General features: G+C 43.5%; 1 protein-coding gene across 4 annotated transcripts in view; it reads left to right on the plus strand.

Annotated features, from left to right (window-relative positions):
• ZNF644 (zinc finger protein 644) overlaps nt 1-18,507 on the plus strand; it is a 69,570-nt gene extending 51,063 nt beyond the window's left edge. For all 4 annotated transcript variants that reach the window (XM_056845659.1, XM_056845660.1, XM_056845661.1 and 1 more), the window contains 2 exons: nt 15,293-15,395; nt 16,873-18,507. In XM_056845659.1, coding sequence (XP_056701637.1) covers nt 15,293-15,395; nt 16,873-17,065 — 296 coding nt within the window. In that variant the 3' untranslated portion in view covers nt 17,066-18,507. The remainder of the gene's footprint in view (nt 1-15,292; nt 15,396-16,872) is intronic.
• The last annotated feature ends 1,033 nt before the right edge of the window (nt 18,508-19,540 follow it).

Here is a 19,540-nt window from a genome sequence, read left to right on the forward strand (position 1 = left end):
GAACTTCCATATGCTGTTGGCAAACTTAGACTGCAACAGACTTTGTGTCTGGGTCTATTAGTTATAAATTTTAGGTTAGATAAATTTTAGGTTAGATGTATCTCTTTCTTCCTGGTGCAACCATCTGTGTTCCCTGAAAAGCTGGTCCTACGATGTGGGGACCTCCAGGTGGGCGGGGGTGGTGGTTGTCTGCAGTGAGAAGAAGGGATTAGCAAAAGTTGCCAGTTTTTTATGTGAGCAGAAGACGACTGGATCTAGCCCTCTGTGTTTGAGCATTCAGTGTCAGCAGTATACGTGAAGAATTGTATATGTATTTAATGCAAAACTACTGGTTTTGTTCTACAAGCTTCATAAGAGGATCTTGGTTTTAGCATTTTTGGCTGACTTATAAATCAATGCAGTGTAGCCCTGCCTGCTCTTATAATATAGACAGTGCTGCTGTTGAGGAGAAAAAGGCTATTCTGTAAATTACAGTTGTGATTAAAGCCTTGATGCCCTTATGGTCAAAGGATATGCCAGTCAGAGTAGCAAGTAATTTTTTTCACGTTCCTTTTATTTTCAAAAGGAGTGGACTACTATTTTTGTGTATTTACATAGTTTTCAAGGAAATATTGTTTCCTTAAAAGAAATTCCTTTCATTATTTTGTTTTTTTGCCCTAGTTACGTAATTGTATGCATTAATGACCTTTATTAGAATATGTGACAATTGCTGTGAGACTTGATCTGTATTTTGCTTTTGAATAGGAGAAATATAATCAACTATCAAACTTACTGAAGCTGAAATTGCCAGATTTCTCAGAAAATAGACCTCTCCTTTTGTCATGATGACATTACTTGGTTAAGAAATGGTAGGCAATTCAGTTCTGAAGTCTGAGCAAGTTGTTCATGTTCCAAGCAGCATAGTCATTCAAGTCTCATCCACTCTGCAGATCTTGAGCTATCTACTTCCACTCTGTCAGTCACTCTTGCTGATTGGAAAAGAGAAGCTGACACAGAAGCAGTTGCATGGGAAGCTGACACAGAAGCAGTTTCATGGAAGAGTCACGTGCCAGTGTCTCTGTGTAGAACATTGTGTAGAACATTGTCTTTATGTAGAACATTGTTATCTTGCCCTTCCTCCTTGGAGTTAGGGGGCAGTGAATGTGGTTCTTCCTTTTTAATTTTATTATCAAAGCAACCAGTAAGGTGTGATTAGCCCAGTGCCACCCAGTGAGCTTAATGGCAGTGTGGGGATTTGAACGTGCGTCTCCCAGAGCTTAGTTTAGCTGTCTGACCATTACTCTACACAGAAATTGTCATGCATTTTGCCAGTGACAAATTAGGATCCTAAGCAGTTTAATCCTGGTTGATTGGGAAGAGAACAAAACCAGTTTACCACTATATCTGATTCAGACCTCACAACAAATTATGACTTGTTGGCAACAAGGTAATCTTCAATGTATGAGCTTTGTGCAAGAGGAGAAGACCTGAGCCCAATTGACTTCCAAGGCTTATTCTGGCAACCAGCCATTGTTTGCTGTTTATTCTGAATACAGTCATATTTCTATAGGGATTCTTTTCTTTATCCCTTAGAAGCTCCTTGATCCATTGATCTTGAGCAGTGTGATTTTAAATCTAATGTTTGAGGATTTTTCTATAGTATAAGAGAAGAAAGCGAGGTCTTCTGGCAGATGCTAATAATCTGGCATAGTTGGGAATGGCAGAGAAGTTTGTTTTGTGCCATCTGAGATTTTTCCTGTCTCTTTTGCAGTTCATCGGCGTGGCTTCTGTGCAGTCCCACATGGGTACTGCGCACGCGCAGGCCAGCCGCGGAGATCTTCTGGAAAGCTCTAGAAATTCGGCCCGCTCGCGTCCCCCCTCCCCCCGGGGATTCTTCCCGCCTTTCTGGTCATGTGATGGGGGAGGAGCGAGCGGCCGTCCCTCCAGTTCTTTCTTCGCCGCCGCGGGGTTAGGACGTTCGGTTGGTTAGCTCTGCATTTCTTGCGTCGTCACGGCCTAATTATGATGGCGCTTTTCAAGAAATGTTCGTCTTGCGGCTGTAAGATGTCGCAGTTGGATGATCATGACCGATGTATCTACTGCCTGGGGGAAACCCATAATTCCGCGTCCTGCAAGCATTGCAGGTCGCTATCTCATCGGTCCCGCCAGGATAGAGAGATGAAGTTGAAGGCTCACCTATACGAACAATCTCTCTTCCCCATGCTGGCGGCTTCTTCTAAGGGTTCCCCTTCCCCATCTCTGAAGAAGAAGAAGAAGTCAGAGTCCCGGGACTCGGCCGAGCCTTCAACCTCTGGGTCCAAGAAGGATTCCAGAGGACCGGCGGAGACGACGACCCAGGACTCGTCTAAGGCCAAAAAAGACTCTACTTCTAAGAAGTCGACGTCAAAGAAGAGGTCGGTACCGGAGCTCCCCGCCGCCCGCTCGACTGGATCGGTACCGAGAAGTGCACGTCCCGGGCAGGCTCGGCACCGAAAACAGGATCGGTACCGAAGGAGGCAGACCCAATCTCCCCTTCGACGGCGGGGGCACCGGGAACTGCACCTCTCCAGGAACTCGACGTCGGAACCCAACGTTCCCCGAAATCTGTGGAGACCTGCCGGTCTGTTTCTTCGTCCAGGGGACGCCGTAGCCGTGCCCCCTCCAGGAGCAAGGAGTCCCTGACCAGGAGAAACTCCATCTCTCCCAAGAGGAAGAGATCCCCCTGCGAGAGACAAGCTTCCTTCTCGCCGTCGGACCATGATGTCATTGTCATCCCGGACTTTCAGTCTGACTCGGAGCTCCGGTCGCGTCACTCAGCTGACTCCCATCGCAGCGGCTGCTACCATGCGCGCCGATCCTGGGATCAGAGGAGGAGCTGTTCTTGCTGCCGCTCCCCACCGCCTAAACAGAGAGGGACACGACTGCGGAGTTCGCCTCGGCACCGAGACTCGCCAAGCCCGGAGCGTCGGCACCGAGCCCATTCGTCACCGAGAAGCGACGACCGGCACCATCGTTCTCACTCCTCAGAGCATAGAGACGAACGACGACACCGAAGCCCACGGACGCATCATCACTCGACGTCGAGAGGTCGCTCCAGGTCCCGGGATCGGGCTGCTCGCCCTTCGACGTCGAAAGCCTCTAAGGACATTTCTCCTTTACCGAGGCAGGTTTATCATCACGACTCGGCTGATTCTGATGAGGACTCTAGGGCGTCCCAGAAGGGTTCAGAGACTTCCTCTTGGCCGTCTCCTGACGATGTCGTAGGGGACCCGTTCCCTGTTTCCCCATCTGAAGATATTAGGGGTTACAATGAACAACTAGCCCGAATGGCTAAGGCTTTGGGGCTTAAGGTGAATCCCACACAATCTAGGGAAGAGGACCCGATTATGGATGTCCTTTACACCCCGGACGCTGAACCCATAGCCGTCCCTATGGTTAAGGGTATTAGAGGGGTTGCCCTTACTAACTGGGCCAGACCAGCATCATAACCACTAATCCCCAGAAAGGTGGACAATCTCTACCGTGTCCAAGAAGGGGAATTTCCTTGCCTGTATCAGCATCCCCAGAGTAGCTCTCTGGTCGCTGACACCCTCCCAGCTAGGGAAGAGCAGGGTCCCACTCGTCTCCCTCCGATAAAGAGGGTAGGAAGTTAGACCTATTGGGCCGACGTTTATATTCGGCGGGGTCCTTGGGCTTACGGGTAGCTAATCACAATGCGCTGATGGGACGCTACCAGATGCTCTTGTGGGAGCATGTCACTGACCTGTTCCCAGAGGTCACGGAGGAAAAAGTCAAGGTAGCCAAAGCCATGCAAGCAGAAGGCTATAAGTTAGGCTGCCACCAATTGCAGCCCGGCATGCGGCAGATGCTGCCAGTAAGGTCTTGGCATCTAGCATAGCGCTACGCCGCTTTGCTTGGCTGCGCTCCTCTAACTTGCCCCAAGAAGCAAAGAGCAGGTTGGAAGATATGCCGTTTGATGAGAGGGCACTTTTCAATCAGGCCTCTGATGAGTACTTGCATAAGTACAAGAAGGATAGAGCGGTTGCGAAATCGCTGGGAATTACAGCCCCTGCGTCATCGGGTTCCTCCTTCCGTCAGAGGTATAAACCTAGACAAAAACCCCCTTTCTACAACAGGGGTTATCGGTTTGCCCCATATCAATATGCTAATCAGAATAGGCAGACCTTTCCTGCCACTGAACAACGTCGTTTCCCTTCCAGGGCGAGGGGCAAAAGGGGTGACAGATCCCCCCAGAATAGATCCAACCCTAAGAAGGGACCACAATGACTGTCCGTCCATGTTCCGGAGCTGTTACCTTTACGTTTCCTAAATAGGCTGACTGGTTTCTACACTGAATGGTGTTCTATTTCTTCTGATAAGTGGGTGTTATCCATAATAAAAGATGATTATTTTTTGGAATGGCTTGCTCGTCCTCCTTCTTCGTATCCACCATTACGGGCTGTTCAGGCCCCCCAGGTACTGAAGGAAGAGGTAGCCCAGTTGCTCCATAAAGGAGCCATTAGCCAGATCCCACCGGACCAGTGGGGGAAAGGATTTTATTCTTCCTATTTCCTCATAGACAAGAAGGGGGGTGGTAAGAGACCCATTCTAGATCTACGTGACCTGAATAAGTTTATCAGGGTTCGATCGTTCCGGATGGTGTCGGTCCAGGAAGTAGGGACGCTATTGTCCCAAGGAGTATTCTTCGCGGTATTAGACCTGAAGGATGCCTATTTTCATGTGGCTATCCACGAATCGTGCAGGAAATACCTTCGATTCTCCTGCGAGGATGCTCATTTTCAATTTAATGTCCTTCCATTTGGTCTCTCTACCGCTCCCAGAGTGTTTACTAAATGTGTAGGGGAGGTGATTGCTCATCTAGCGTTATCTGGCATCATCATCTTTCCTTACTTGGATGACTGGTTAGTGGTGGGTTCCTCCCCCGACGAGGTTAGGGACAGTGTAACCCAGATTCTGCAACTTCTACATAAGTTGGGATTAATTGTTAATGATGTGAAATCTAGACTAGAACCCTCTCAAACTGTGGAGTTCATCGGAGCCGTATTGGACTCTCAGCAAGCTAGGTTGTTTCCCCCCATTCAGAGAGTGAGGGCAATTCAATCCATGGTGGAAGCCTTTCAACGCACCAGATTCCAAAGGGCAATCAGGATACAGAAATTGCTTGGCCTAATGGCATCCACCACCGCTGTGGTTCCTGTCGCACGGTTGCGTATGAGACCGCTCCAGTTGTGGTTTTTGCAACATTTTAGGACGAACATAGACAGCCAGAAGAAAATGCTTTCCATCCCCAGAACAGTAATTAGATCTCTTGCATGGTGGGGGAAAGAGAACAATCTTTTGAGAGGAATCTCTTTTGGGATCCCATCCCATGATACCCAGTTGTTTACGGATGCCTCCCTAGAGGGTTGGGGTGCACACTGTGGGCAGCTCCATACTAAGGGCAGATGGTCTCCAGAGGAGAAGCAATTTCATATAAACCTACTGGAGCTTAGGGCTATAAGATATGCTCTGATTTCTTTCGCAGGGTCAATACAAGGACAGCGGATCCAGGTGGCTACAGACAACGTGACTGCCATGTACTATATAAACAAGCAGGGTGGCACAGGATCACGCCTTCTCTGCGAAGAGGCCATGCTTATTTGGGAGTGGGCAATTCAGCATGGAGTCTCGCTAAAGGCGATTCACATCGCGGGGCAGTCAAACGTAGTTGCCGATGCTCTCAGCAGAGATGCGGACAGGCAGCACGAGTGGTCTCTAAACGAGCGTATTCTGACACAGGTTATGGACCGTTGGGGTATTCCCTCGGTAGACTTGTTCGCTTCAAGAGAAAATGCAAAGTGCCCCAGGTTTTGTTCTTGGGCAGCATGGGATCCCTGCTCAATGGGAGATGCGTTCCAGATCTCATGGAAGGGCAGCCTGATGTATGCGTTCCCCCCAATCCCTCTAGTTCACAGGGTGGTGGGGAAAATTGTGGCAGAAAGGGCACAAGTGATCCTGATTGCTCCATTCTGGCCGAAGAGGCCATGGTTCCCGATGCTGTGGAGGTTGGCCCGGGGACGGTTTTGGGAACTCCCTGTCACACCAGACCTGATTTCCATACGGAATGTGTGGCATCACGATCCGGCGTCACTCCATCTGACGGCCTGGCTCACGGGTTAGGTGGGGAGATCCCCAGCAGGGTCACTGAGGTTTTGGTAGCGGCCAGGAAACCTTCTACTAGGCGCTCGTACGCTAGTAAATGGCGAGAATTTGAATTGTGGGCGTTAGACAGACAACTCGAGCCCACTTCCTGCCCATTGCCCCAAGTTTTAGAATATCTGTTGGCCCTTAAGGAACGGGGTTTGGCGAACTCGTCAGTGAAGGTTCACCTAGCAGCTATCTCAGCTTTACATGGGGGGATTAGTACTCGGTCTCTGTTCTCCCACCCTCTGTGCAAGAGGTTCCTGAAGGGCCTTAATAATGTTTTCCCTCCGGTGAAGCCGCCCTTACCTCAGTGGAATCTCACCAGGGTTCTATCTCAGTTGATGCTCAGACCGTTTGAGCCTTTAGTTTCCTGTCCTCTGTATTATCTGACTTATAAGGTGGCGTTTCTGGTAGCCATTACGTCGGCTAGGAGGGTCAGTGATATGTCAGCCCTGCGACATGACCCCCCATTTCTGAAGGTGCATAGTGATAGGGTAGTCCTCCGCACCAGTTTAGAGTTTCTTCCCAAGGTGGTATCCAAATTTCACATGTCTCAGGACATAGTGTTGCCTACCTTTTTCCCCAATCCCGGTTCGGAAGAAGAAAGGCGCCTACACACGTTGGATGTCAGGCGGGCTCTGTTGTTTTATTTACATAGAACCAAACAGTTTCGACAGGATAATAGTTTGTTTGTATGTTTTTTTGGCCCAAAGAAGGGCTACAGGGCATCGGCTCAGACTATCGCTCGTTGGGTGACCAAGGCCATTTCGATTGCCTATCAAATGGCAGGTAAGGACTGTCCTCTTGGTTTGAGGGCACATTCCACGAGGTCGGTAGCGGCGTCGGCTGCATTCAGAGGCGCGGCCAGTTTGCCAGACATTTGTAGAGCGGCGACGTGGTCTCATCCGGCCACTTTTGTACGCCACTATTCTATGGATGTTGGTGCCCGCTGCGACTCAGTGGTGGGCACGGCAGTCCTGAACACAGTGCTGTAGGGGGTTAATAAAGATTTAAGTGAGTTTGCAACCTTACTCCCGCCTCCTGTGTTTCTTAGCGTGCTATTCTCCCATGTGGGACTGCACAGAAGCCACGCCGATGAAAAACAGTGTTGCTTACCTGTAACTGTTGTTCATCTAGTGGTCTTCTGTGCAGGCACACATCCCTCCCTCCGTCCCCGCTGTGGGTTGCTTTCTTCCAGGGCAATTCCGCGGTGGCGAAGCGGAGAACTGGAGGGACGGCCGCTCGCTCCTCCCCCATCACATGACCAGAAAGGCGGGAAGAATCCCCGGGGGGAGGGGGGACGCGAGCGGGCCGAATTTCTAGAGCTTTCCAGAAGATCTCCGCGGCTGGCCTGCGCGTGCACAGTACCCATGTGTGCCTGCACAGAAGACCACTAGATGAACAACAGTTACAGGTAAGCAACACTGTTTTTCTCTGTACTTGTTGAGATTCTTTCCTATCAGCCTAGCACTCCTCTTTTTCCCCACTGCATCTGTGCATTACAGTGATGGAGACTCCTTTCTTTCATTTAGTGAGTTGTGCTCTTACACTTGTTTCCTGTGCTGATGCAGTGAAACACAAATGAAGCTTAAGAATAAGTCTAAAGGTTTGATAGGTTATTTTTCATAATTGATCTATTTGGAGTTGAAGAATGAATTGAAAGTATCAGGTTCTAGTGTGATTAAATATTTCAGCCTACCGCTTGTTTTTCAGGTGCCTTACAGATTGGTTTGGCAGCAACTTGACAACATGTAACACAGCATGTAAAGTATTCTGGATAGAGGAAATTCCATCATTGCAAGGAAACACTATGCTAAGAGAGAGGGGCTTAACGTCTGGGGTAAACAGGTTCTAGAGGACCATGGGTTAGATAAAAATGTAACTTCTTTTCAATGAAGGATAGCGTTATCTGTATAACTGGTTTATTAGAATAGTTAGACATATATTCTAAGTAATGATTCTAAAAATATAATCAGTGTAATTCCTCTTGGTTCCAGCTTTCATTGAGAATGTATAATATTCTGATCATATATTTGGACTCCACCCTTTGCATCTTTTATGATCTAAAATTATCTAGAATACGATCTCTGTGTAGCAGATAGTTTACCCACTTGGTACTACTTTGAATGATGTTATTAGATTGTACTGACAAGACAATAGTAGTAAATTTTCAGTGAATCTTTAGATCAAATTATTGATTCATCTGTTTTTGCCATGCCTGGAAGTTTAATAATAAATGCAATCATTGCATAAGCTACAGTTAAAGAGATTAGATGGCTTATTGTGAAAGGAAGATGAAGATTTCATCAGTAGACAGAACTTATCAGAAGTACCAAACTGACATTTCTAGAGAATGAATTTGCAGGAAAGCTATGTTTTGGGTTTTAGGTGGGCAATGTTAGCATTACATGTTGGATTCGAAGCACATCATTGGATAGAAGGCTGCAATTGTGTATTTCACTGTATACAATTTAGTGGGCATTATTTTTAATGAATGTGAAAGAATGAGCCATAATGTAAGAATGCCAGAACATTTCTATAAACTATTGATTAGGAACAAGGAAAACCTTAATCAGCCCTCAAATCAGAGGATGATACAGGGCTGGAAGATCTGGGAATTGTATAGAGGAGCAATGAAATGAGAGAGATTTGAAATGGAAAGAGAGGAGGAAAAGCCTCTCTATTAACATAAGGGTACTATAAATGTAAATAAAAGCTGGGTCATGTAGTTTGCCATTGACTTTCTGCTGATCATACAGTGAGAGTCTATTGAAAGGATTCTGTGAACCTTTGTTTCAAAAATCAGAGGGATTTGGGGTGGAGATATTATATTTCATAAAACTTCAGAAAGTTTTACTTACATCCTTGCAATGTAAGGACATGTAAAGCCTGTCTGTCTGGTGTCATCAACATCTGTATATCTGCTCTTGCTGTCACAGGCCTCTTCCCTAGCCCTCCATCACAATGCTCTTACCCTAAAAAAAGGTAAAGGTCCCCTGTGCAAGCACCAGGTCATTCCTGACCCATGGGGTGACGTCACAGCCCGACGTTTCCAAGGCAGACTTTGTTTACGGGGTGGTTTGCCAGTGCCTTCCCCAGTCATCTTCCCTTTACCCCCAGCAAGCTGGGTATTCTTATCCTACTGAAGGACTATTCTATTCCTTTCTAACTTCATCTCTCAGCACTTGAAAACTAGCAGAAACAGTTAGAATAACTTTGTAATGCTCTTTCTAGTCTGAGAAAACAGTAGCAAGAGTATTAGGTTTGCATGTGCTGTCATAATCATGTTGTGATACTTTACACCATCACTGCAAAGAGCCAATGAGTGCCTTTTCTATCTTTAACACGTTGAGAGATCGAATCAGGATGGTGTGGTGTTTTTTGTTTGTTTATTTTGTTTGTTTTGGTCTGGAGAGGGATGTGGTAGAGGGGGGAAGTGCTGCTTGTCTCCAATGAAACAGGTAAGTGAACACTTCGTATCAAATGATGCACACAATTGTTTAAAGTTTTTGTTAATTTCTAGTTATAATTTGTCTTTGCAGCAGTTATCTAGGTAATTGTAAAAACAGTGTCTACTTTAAAATGTATTGACGTAAATAGGTTTGCTAAAATACCCCAATCACTGCAGCATTTGTTTTATGTACAGCTGTAATAGAAAAGTGGTGCATAAGCTACCTAAGATTCATTATCAGTTTCTTTCATTGTGACACAGTTATATGTGTAATCTTTTCAACTGAGTTAACTGAACAACTAGAAGTAGATCACACAGGTGCTATGAAAATGTGTTGCATCTGTGGTGCTTTATTTAAAAAAAAAATACTCTACAGATTCTGAAGTCTGGGCTAAATATGTCCATCTTGTAGAATGATACTTAAGCCCACAACTGTAGTGTTTGTGTCTATCTAAATGTCTATGTTGCCTCTCTAGAGAATCTACTCAAGGCAGTTTACAAAATATATAAAATACAATCCACCTGAATTCCTGAAAAGTAACAAAGATTGGTGGCCCCATTTCCTGACATCGCTTTTAACCTATATTGACAGGATTGGATTTATACCCAAGGACTGTGGTATGGCGATAGTGGTGCCATTTTTTAAGAAGGGAAGGCAAGATGACCCTGCAAGTTATAGGCCTATTACAGCCCATTGCTGAGCCTCAAGGATGAAAGTCCTTTGGAGGCCAGGAAGGGACTGGGCCGGTGTTCATGCCTCCGGCGCCTGTGCCACTTATGCTGTCCAGGGTAACACGGATGCCGGTGGGGAAACCTGGACGCCCTTTTCCCAGTGCTGCTGCAGCAGCGCTGCCCAAGGACGTCAGCTGGGCCTTCTGCTTGCGTCCCACTGGCGCAAAGCCCAGCACAGGCATCCCGAGGGGCATTCCCAGGGCATGCCAGGGGCGCGGAGCTGCAAGTAGGGAGCTTCTTGTCCCCTTTTGGCCTGGTATGCCGTCAGTAAGAATAGTGTTGGCGCCATTTTCAGTGGGGCAAAATGCCCCATTTAAAAAATAAAAACCCACAAAAGGCTTTTTAAAGCCTTTCGGCAGCCAGGGAACAGCTTTGGAGGTGCCGCAGCCGCGCCATCCCTGGAAGCCAAAGGCTCAGGACTGGGCGTCTGCTTAGCGTCATTAGCAAATTCTATGCTAAACATCTCCATGATAAATATCTAGAACCCCGGTTGGCCTCAAAAGAACCTTGAGGAGGTTAGCACAATATTGTGCTGATGAACATCTAGAGATAAACTGTTGAAAGATTAAAAGTGTGTGCATGGAGCATAAATGGCCACATAATAGAACAAGTGACCAAATTTAAATATCTTGGAGTAGTCTTGCATGCCTCTGGTTCAAGAGGAACCCACGGCAATCACGTAGCAGAGCAAGGACATAGATCCGCCTTTAATAGAATTAATTTTTTAAGAACTAAGGGAGGGCATTATCTTCCAGCTGCTCTCAAATTATATTATGCAAAAACGCTGGCCCAACTGTTGTATGGGACCATGCTTGGACCACCTTCATCTTGTTTTGCCCCACTTGAGCGGGTCCAATCAAATTTTCTGAGAGTGGCCCTCTACTTACCCGCAGCTTACCTTTTCCAATTGGAACTTATTAACCACAGGAAAGCTTTCACCCCCCATGCCTGATGCCAGGTCTTACCATCAGTGATATTGGAAGGAAGATAATAAGAAGGTCCCTGTAGCAGAAAGGCTATGCCCTTGTGAGTCAGGATATCAGAACACGTTGTGATCCGTTGTTCGTTGTACCAGGATGTCCGCATAAGGTTTATTTCTCCTCTGTTTTAACAATTCCCCTGGCCAACCTGATGCATTTTTTTGCCAAGAGGCCCCTAATAGATGAAAAACCACAGTTTTCACTTCTGACTGCCAAATTTTGTGCTGCAGCTATTAAAATATGTCATACCCTGCTAGGATAACACTAATTGAAATACTATACCTTTTGAAATGTCAATGGGATTATGTTAAGCTGTGAGATGTCTATATAAATTCCATTATATATTTTTAGGTGTAGGTTATACATTTTGTATCTTTTTTGCCTGGTCATTGACAATATTAATAAATTTGGGTTTTTTAAATAAAACACAATTAAAAATTGCTAATAATTAAAAACCCATCCAGAACACAAAGCAGCACCAAACACTGAGCAGCTGAAAGTGTTTTATTGAGTTACTCTTTGGGAATACTTAATGCCATTTTCCTGGTTTTCATTTCTCCTCATTCCTGTCTGCTCTGTTAACCGTGGAGCTTCTCATAAAAACATTCGAGATTGGAATAAATTCTGGATCATTAATCTGGTGAAGATAGCACAGCCCAATAACTATGGTATACAAGAGAGTGAGGTGCCCAGGAAACTGACCAATGATGTTTACATCTGGCTGGACTGCTGGTGACTAACAAATGCAGAATTGGGAAGTGACTTTTTAAAAGTCTGATCACTTGGTGGTAACACTTGGTATTGCACATTTGGTCTGCGGTTCCAGTACTTTGTCTTGGAGCCTAGCACAGGGCTGTTTCTGTGCTGTGGTTGCTTTGTCCAGGCCTATGAATTAGAAATCATTACTGAACTTCATTTGCAGTCTAAAGAAGTTTATCCAATAATTTGGTATTGTCAGTTTATTGTGATACCTAGGGCTTTTGCCTCTGGTAGAGTATTTGCACATCAGAGTTCCAGAACTCCTGCTTTCCTGCCTTCCTTTCTTCCAAAAATTGTGCTCCACCTTTTTGTCCTCAAAAGGACCACCAAGGCATCTAATAAATTAAAACATACATAATAAATTCACATCTTAAAAACATTAAAACCAACAAAAACACATTAAAACAACCAAAACCAGAACTGAAATACATACAAAATATAAGAATAACAATTAAACATTGGCAGGAAGGCGGGGTCCTTGGGGGAACACAAAATGAAACAAAAAATAGTCTTCACCTGCTGGTGGAAGATGGCAACAGAAGGCAACAGACCAGTCTACCTGGGGAGAAAGTTCCAGAGTTTTTGGTGCCATGACTGTGAAGGCCCTCTCCCATGCTGCCAAGCACCTAATCTCATAAGGTGGGGGCACCTGAAGTAGGGCCTTGGAGGATGACTGTACTGGTTTCATAAGGGAGTAAGCAGTTCTTCAGGTATGTTGGTCGCAAACAGTATAGGCTTTAAAGGTCAACATCAACACTTTGAATTATGCCTGTCAACAGATTGGGAGCCAGTGTAAATGGGCCAAGACTGGAGTGATTTGGTCCCTATGGCCCACTCTAGTCAAGGTCAGTAGTGCAGAATGCTGCAACCAGGAGGTTTTTCAAGGGCAGCCCCACACGGAGAACATAAGAAAGACCATGCTGGATCAGACCAAGGCCCATCAAGTCCAGTAGTCTGTTCACACAGTGGCCAAACAGGTGCCTCTACGAAGCCCACAAGCAAGACATCTGCAGCACAACACCTAATATAATAGGCATGCTTCTCTGATACTGTAGAGAATAGGTATGCAGCATGACCAGTATTCATTTTGACTAGTAGCCATGGAAAGCCCTATCCTCCATGAACATGAGCTCATGGCAGTAATCTGATCTAGACGTAATCAGGCATACACCACAGTGCACAGTTTTCAGTAATCCTGTACAAGACAAGCTGCTATTGGAACATATACTGCTGGTGTTGTTTCAGACACCTAGTGCATATGTCTGGTAGGAGTCTAATAATTTTGATGAGAATTTGAAAGCAGGATATAAATCTTGTTTTGAAAGCTGGCTGTTTTATGAAATCGATTCTTGTGGCTGAGAATAATGGTCTGCCATGCAGGCAGGGTTGCAATGCAGAGGCAAGCGATGGCAAACTTCCTCTGAAAGTCTTGCCTTGAAAACCCTATGGGCTTACCATAAGTCAGCTGTGACTTGCCAGCAATGTATATACATGTCACATGTTTTTTGTATATATATGTCATTTTTTCCTGTAATGTAGGAGATGGCATAAAATGTGTCGTTCTAATCCTGTCTATATGGTGAAAGCCTCAGTCTAAGGGTTTTTACTTGTGATTTTTTTAAAAATGTTTGAGCCTGGAAGAGTCCTTGCCCTTAAAATTTTGAAATGTTATTTTGAATCACAAGTTTCCTGTGCTTTGTTTTCAGTTGGGAGTGGAGAAGACCTGTGGCCAGTTAGAAACTGCAGGCTGTTTTCTCTCTTAACCTATCATTCCTTTGTCTAAAATTGCCTTAGTAGAGGAAAACTTGGAAATTAGAATACTGAGATCATTTAACCTTATTTAATTCTTGACATTCTCCCCTTGGGGAAAAAAGATTTATATTAATATTTATCTGGGAGTTAGAATTCTAACTATTGTAGATTGCTAACTTTATTTTCTTATGTGTGTTTGTGGTTTTTGTTAGGGAAGGGGAAGTGTGAAAGAACACTTTACAGGTAGAGCAATTCTGAAGGGGGGGGCGAAAGCTCTTAGGAGCTGGTGTGACCCCTACAGTGACATAAATGCCATTTGTGCTGGTAAACTGGCACTTATGCCGCCGCAGGGACACGCTGTCTCCGGGGAGCAGCGTGAGCCACGGGCACCAGCGCAGCCTCGCCAGCAGCATTTTTCTGGTGCAAGGGCTCACGCCAGCCCCAAAGGGAGCATTCCCAGGGGCAAGGGCTGACTTTAGTCAGCTCCCAAAGCCCTTTCGGCCCGGGAACAGGAAAAGTCAGGTGTAGCCCCATGAAATTCTATGGAGGAGTTTTATGGGTTTTTTCAAAAATTACATTTTTAACCAGTATTTTTGGGCCAGCAAGCTGCTCAGGAGGCAGCCGCGGCGGCACTGTCCCCAGGTCTGACCCAACTACCCCTCAGTCAGGATTGCGCTGTAAATTTCCTGTCATTGGATTCTGATTTCCTGTCATTGGATTTTAATTTCATTAGGAACTAAATACATCACACTTTTTGTTATGTGATTTCTTTGGTATACAGAATAGAAATATTGAATGCTTCTTCCAGAAGAGAAATGCCAACTGTGAAATTTGTTAAAACTTAGTTTAAAGAGGTTGCCTTGTTGGTCTGTAGTAGAAGAGCTAGATTTGAATCCAGTAACACCCAGAGACTAACAAGATTTTCAGGGTATAAGCGTTTGAGAGTCAAAGCTCCCTTCGTCAGATATCTCGAAAGTTTATACCCCCAAAATCTTGTTGGTCTCTAAGGTACTACTGAATTCAAATCTAGCTCTTGTTAAAATTTAGTTTACATTTGATAATTGATCCTTATATCTTACAGCTGCATGAATAGAGTACTTACTGTGACATTTTTGTTGCAACACAAGACTCAGTATTGATATAATTCATGAACAGATTGCTGTTTGTGTGATCAGTTATAGTATAATATTCTGAAGATATGACTTAGCAAATATACACACTGTCATAAAAAGCTTGAACAGTAGGATTCAGACGTAAGAGTTTGTGCATGCATATAGCCCGAACATTTTGATAACTAAATATGGTATTCAGAAGTGCTGAGAACAAAAGGATCTCTAGCATAGTACAAGGATGGGATAGGGGTGGGAATCAGCACAAAAGAATAAGTGCTCATTCTTTATGTGTACCTATATGTGAACCTTTTCCCCCTTAATAGCCATAGATTGTAAGCAAAAAAAATCAAGATCAAGATCTGGGAGCAAGAAAAAAATTCTGCCGTTACCTCATGGTGCTGATGAAGTTTACATACTCCGATGCAGGTATATAAAGGATTGTAATGGGTAAACTGAAATTGTTGGTTTAAGTTTTTGTTTTAATTGTTACATCTATATCCTGTATGTGTGCTTGAGATAGATGGCAGGATTAATCAGAATGGAGGCCTCTGTTTTAATATGGCTTTAACCTATGTGTAAAAGAACCTGAAGCACTTTTGCACTTTAGAATACTTTCCTCCCCATATGAAAACTCAGCAGATTGCTCTTCTGAAAGCCATCTAAAGAAGGTTTTGCAATGTCTATAAAACACCTGGAGAATTGGACTTTGGCAGGATTTGATGATAACTCTACTTGGTAGAGGCCAGCATCTTTGACGTGCCCAGAAGTTCAGGTAGCTTGTTAAAAACCCTTCGCCACAGTGTTATCAGATGCAACATTTTGTGATATTTGAATCTTTCAAATACTTCTAATGTGCAGCACCACATAGTTGGCAGTGCTTGAGTTGCTATGTTCTTGCTGTCAGAAAAAGCACTCTCTATAGTTTATTGACAGTAAAAAGGATTATTGAGACATGCTCACTCAATTCCACTGGTAGTTCTCAACGTGGGAGACTGGACCTCCTACTTCTCTCCCACCTTGGTAGGGTGAAAGTGTGAACCTTGGAAGTTTGAACATGGAATCTCACTGGCTATGTGAACTATTCCCCACTAAGTGGAAGTCATGATTAGGTGGTTAGGGACATATCATGTTCATTAATAGACGATAAGCCTCATGCTAAGGAAGACCTTTCCTTAGATTGGATGGACAAAATAGGCCCATAGATGCAGCTGTATCCAGATATCTGAAAGCAATCTTGATTCCAGGAAATCCCTAACCTGTAGGACACTTGCTATCACTATGATACCTATGATTTTATCTGGATTAAATTCAGTTTACATTCTGTGGGCTTTTTTGCATTCTCATTTCCTGTTTCTTCTGGTGTGTATGTTTCTGTTCTGCACATATGTTGCTTCCTCTATTGGTCAATTCGATATCACACCGGTTTATGTCTGGCTTAAAAATCTGCAGTATAAATCTGCAGGGAGATATGCTGGACATAAACCAGTGTAATATTAAATCAACCACTAGAGGGAGCAAAACATGTGCAGAACAGAAACGCCCCCCCTCCCACTGAAGAAACAGGAATGCGCAAGCGAGAAAAATGAGAATGCAGAAAAGCCCTGTTTTAAATATGAAATAAAAAAAAAGAGTGTTTTAGGGAAGAATGCATGCTGAATATCACTGGGAGTTAACTACTAACTATAACATGTAATGTGTGATGTATAATTTGTGGTGTATAGTCTTTTCTTTTGTATGGTTTCAGGATGTTTGAAATTACATGAAAAATTGTTAGGTGCATACGCAGAAAGTCTGTTTACAATTAAGGAACCATAAGTATACTTTTCCTGTAGTTATTTTGTTAACTCACTGTCTTTATCGCATACTAATGTGCCTTATTTGGATGCTTTTAAACTCTACACAGGTTTTGTGGTTTGGTCTTTCGAGGTCCCTTGTCTGTTCAGGAAGATTGGATAAAGCACCTGCAGCGCCACATTGTCAACGCAAATCTTCCTCGGACTGGGGCTGGCATGGTGGAAGTCACATCACTGCTTAAAAAACCTGCCTCAATGACTGAAACTTCATTTTCTATCCTGATGGCTGAAGCAGCTTCATAGGACATGGAAACACTTTACATTTGCATTGGATGTATATTTGAAATACTTTGGTTAGTTTTTTTAAAGTTAAAATAAATTATCTGTTTATAAAACCTAAAGCAGGAAAATGGGGCAAAGAACAATAGTTAACATCCAAACAATTGAGTACTTAAAACAATTACCGTAAGTAGTCTTTATATTTTATATAGAGTGGAAGATGTGTTTTTAAAGTTTACTAAGTTTTTTTGTCAATTACTGTGTTCACTATTGATACAAGCCCATTACATGTAAGCAGCCATTTTTAAATTGTTGCACATGGGTACTTAAGACTGGTTTTATGAAAAGAAAACGTTCTTTACAGTGTTACCGAAATCAATGCTCTGTTTATTAAACAAAAATCCCCTTGCTTAGTAAAATATTATATTTTGTTTGTATGTATGTAGTGTTTTGTACAATACCAAGAAATGCTAATGCAACTTACTCAATTTAGGGCATTAAATATCATGTACTTCATAGTTCAAGAGACTGTTCCATTCAAATAGGGCAATTAGTACTATTCTATCTAGCTGTGTAAGTGTTTTTTAATCACACAAGACTCTTTTGTACTAAAAGTGGAGGGAAACTTGTTAAACAAATTTCTAAAAACTATGTATATAGTACTGGAAACTATTTGTGGTAAGGAAATATTCTTTACTTCACTTGCGTTTCTCACTGACAATAAAATGGTGCATCCCTGCTACCTCCAACTTTGTCAGCTATAATGGTATATATCCTTTTGTTGCATCACAAACTCAAGTTTTCTTTAATACAATACTTTGTTTTGTTAACAAGTCCCTTTCTGTTTAGCTTTGCTTATAGAGATGAGTTACTTTTGCCTCCTCTTTTAGTTCATACTGTAGAAATGTACTACACGGCAAAGCCAACACTTTTTATTTTACAGTTGCTTAAAGAACTCATAACCCCATTGATCACAAATAGAAAAGTTTCTACATATGAAGAGAATGTTTACAATTCAAATTTTAGAACTTGTTTTGGATGTAATTATATGTATGAAAACTGTAACACTATGCTCATGATAAGGACCTATTTACAGAATTATTGAAATAAATGTGCTGTGAGGATGGAAAATATGGTGCAGGTGTCTTGATCACAATCAATATTGGCTGTTAAAAAAGTGAAATGTCACTTTTCAACAATTAAGCAAATTCCTTTTTGAAAACTGGTTCTGTATGCAAGTAATGTTTCATTTTATTCATGTAGGGTGACTAATACTGTAGTTAAGCCAAGGAAATGCATTGATATTGTTTTGAGTGTAAATAAAGTTATAAAAGCAGTTGAGATGTGAGGAGTATTTTGGTGGAGAATATACATACCTCACAGCCAGTGAAATTGCTTTCCTCATGGTATATCTCCTTACCAAGAATATATCTCTAAATAAAAAGGGTTAAAAGAAAATTAAATTGTCTGTAACGTGGTATATTTCTTATTGAAGATAGAGTTGGTGTGTCTGGAGTTTTAAATACTGTGAAGGACTGCTTCAAATATGTTAGTTCAGAGATGAAATACATCTGACTTTGCCAATTTGGCGACCTGGATGGCCCAGGCTAGCCTGATCTCGTCAGATCTCAGAAGCTAAGCAGGGTCAGCCCTGGTTAGTATTTGGATGGGAGACCGCCAAGGAATACCAGGGTTGCTGTGCAGAGGAAGGCACTGGCAAACCACCTCTGTTAGTCTCTTGCCATGAAAACCCCAAAAGGGGTTGCCATAAGTCGGCTGCGACTTGACGGCACTTTACACACACAAGACAGCCTACGTAACAGTGGGTTTTAAGTCTGTAGACTAATATCAGGCAAATTTTGAATTTTGGAAGGTTGCAATATGGGGAGAAGTCCTTGCGTGGGGAAAAAACAAAACACCTGGATGCATTTGCACATACTTGGTATAATTTGCAGTAACCTGAAATTGTAGCTTGTTTGCAGTCCCAACATTTAGATTTGTATACTGGCAAACTGGAACTTCAAATGTACCCATTGGATTTCTATAGGAAGGGAACTGCTTAGGCAGCAAGACTTCATAAAATCCTTGTTTGATTTAATTTTTTTTTTTTAGAAAAACACTTCCAGTATGTTTTACTTGTATTCTGGATAACATTATTAGCACTGAAACCTATAGTTCGGTAAGGGTTCAGCCTCTGTGCTTTCTTGTTAGTTCTGGGCAGAAGAGAAGATTTTAGGGGAGACCAGCTACGCTAGTGGAGTAGGATAGATCCAATTATATCCCTTACCCCTCCATAAAGGCTTTCTGGACCAGGCTTGCTTACTGGTCTGAGCAACCGGGAGACCTACTCTTGCTGGCAACAGGTCACCCTTGTCTTCTACTGCTTTTGCCTCTCCTTGCTACCTTCTTTAAGGTACTACATCTGACATCCATCTAGGTAGTGTACACGAAGTTGTCCTCCAGTTGAGAGATCATTACTTTACCAATATCTGAGCAGAA

Source organism: Euleptes europaea, chromosome 2, assembly GCF_029931775.1.
Source record: "Euleptes europaea isolate rEulEur1 chromosome 2, rEulEur1.hap1, whole genome shotgun sequence".
Classification (NCBI taxonomy): domain Eukaryota; kingdom Metazoa; phylum Chordata; class Lepidosauria; order Squamata; family Sphaerodactylidae; genus Euleptes; species Euleptes europaea.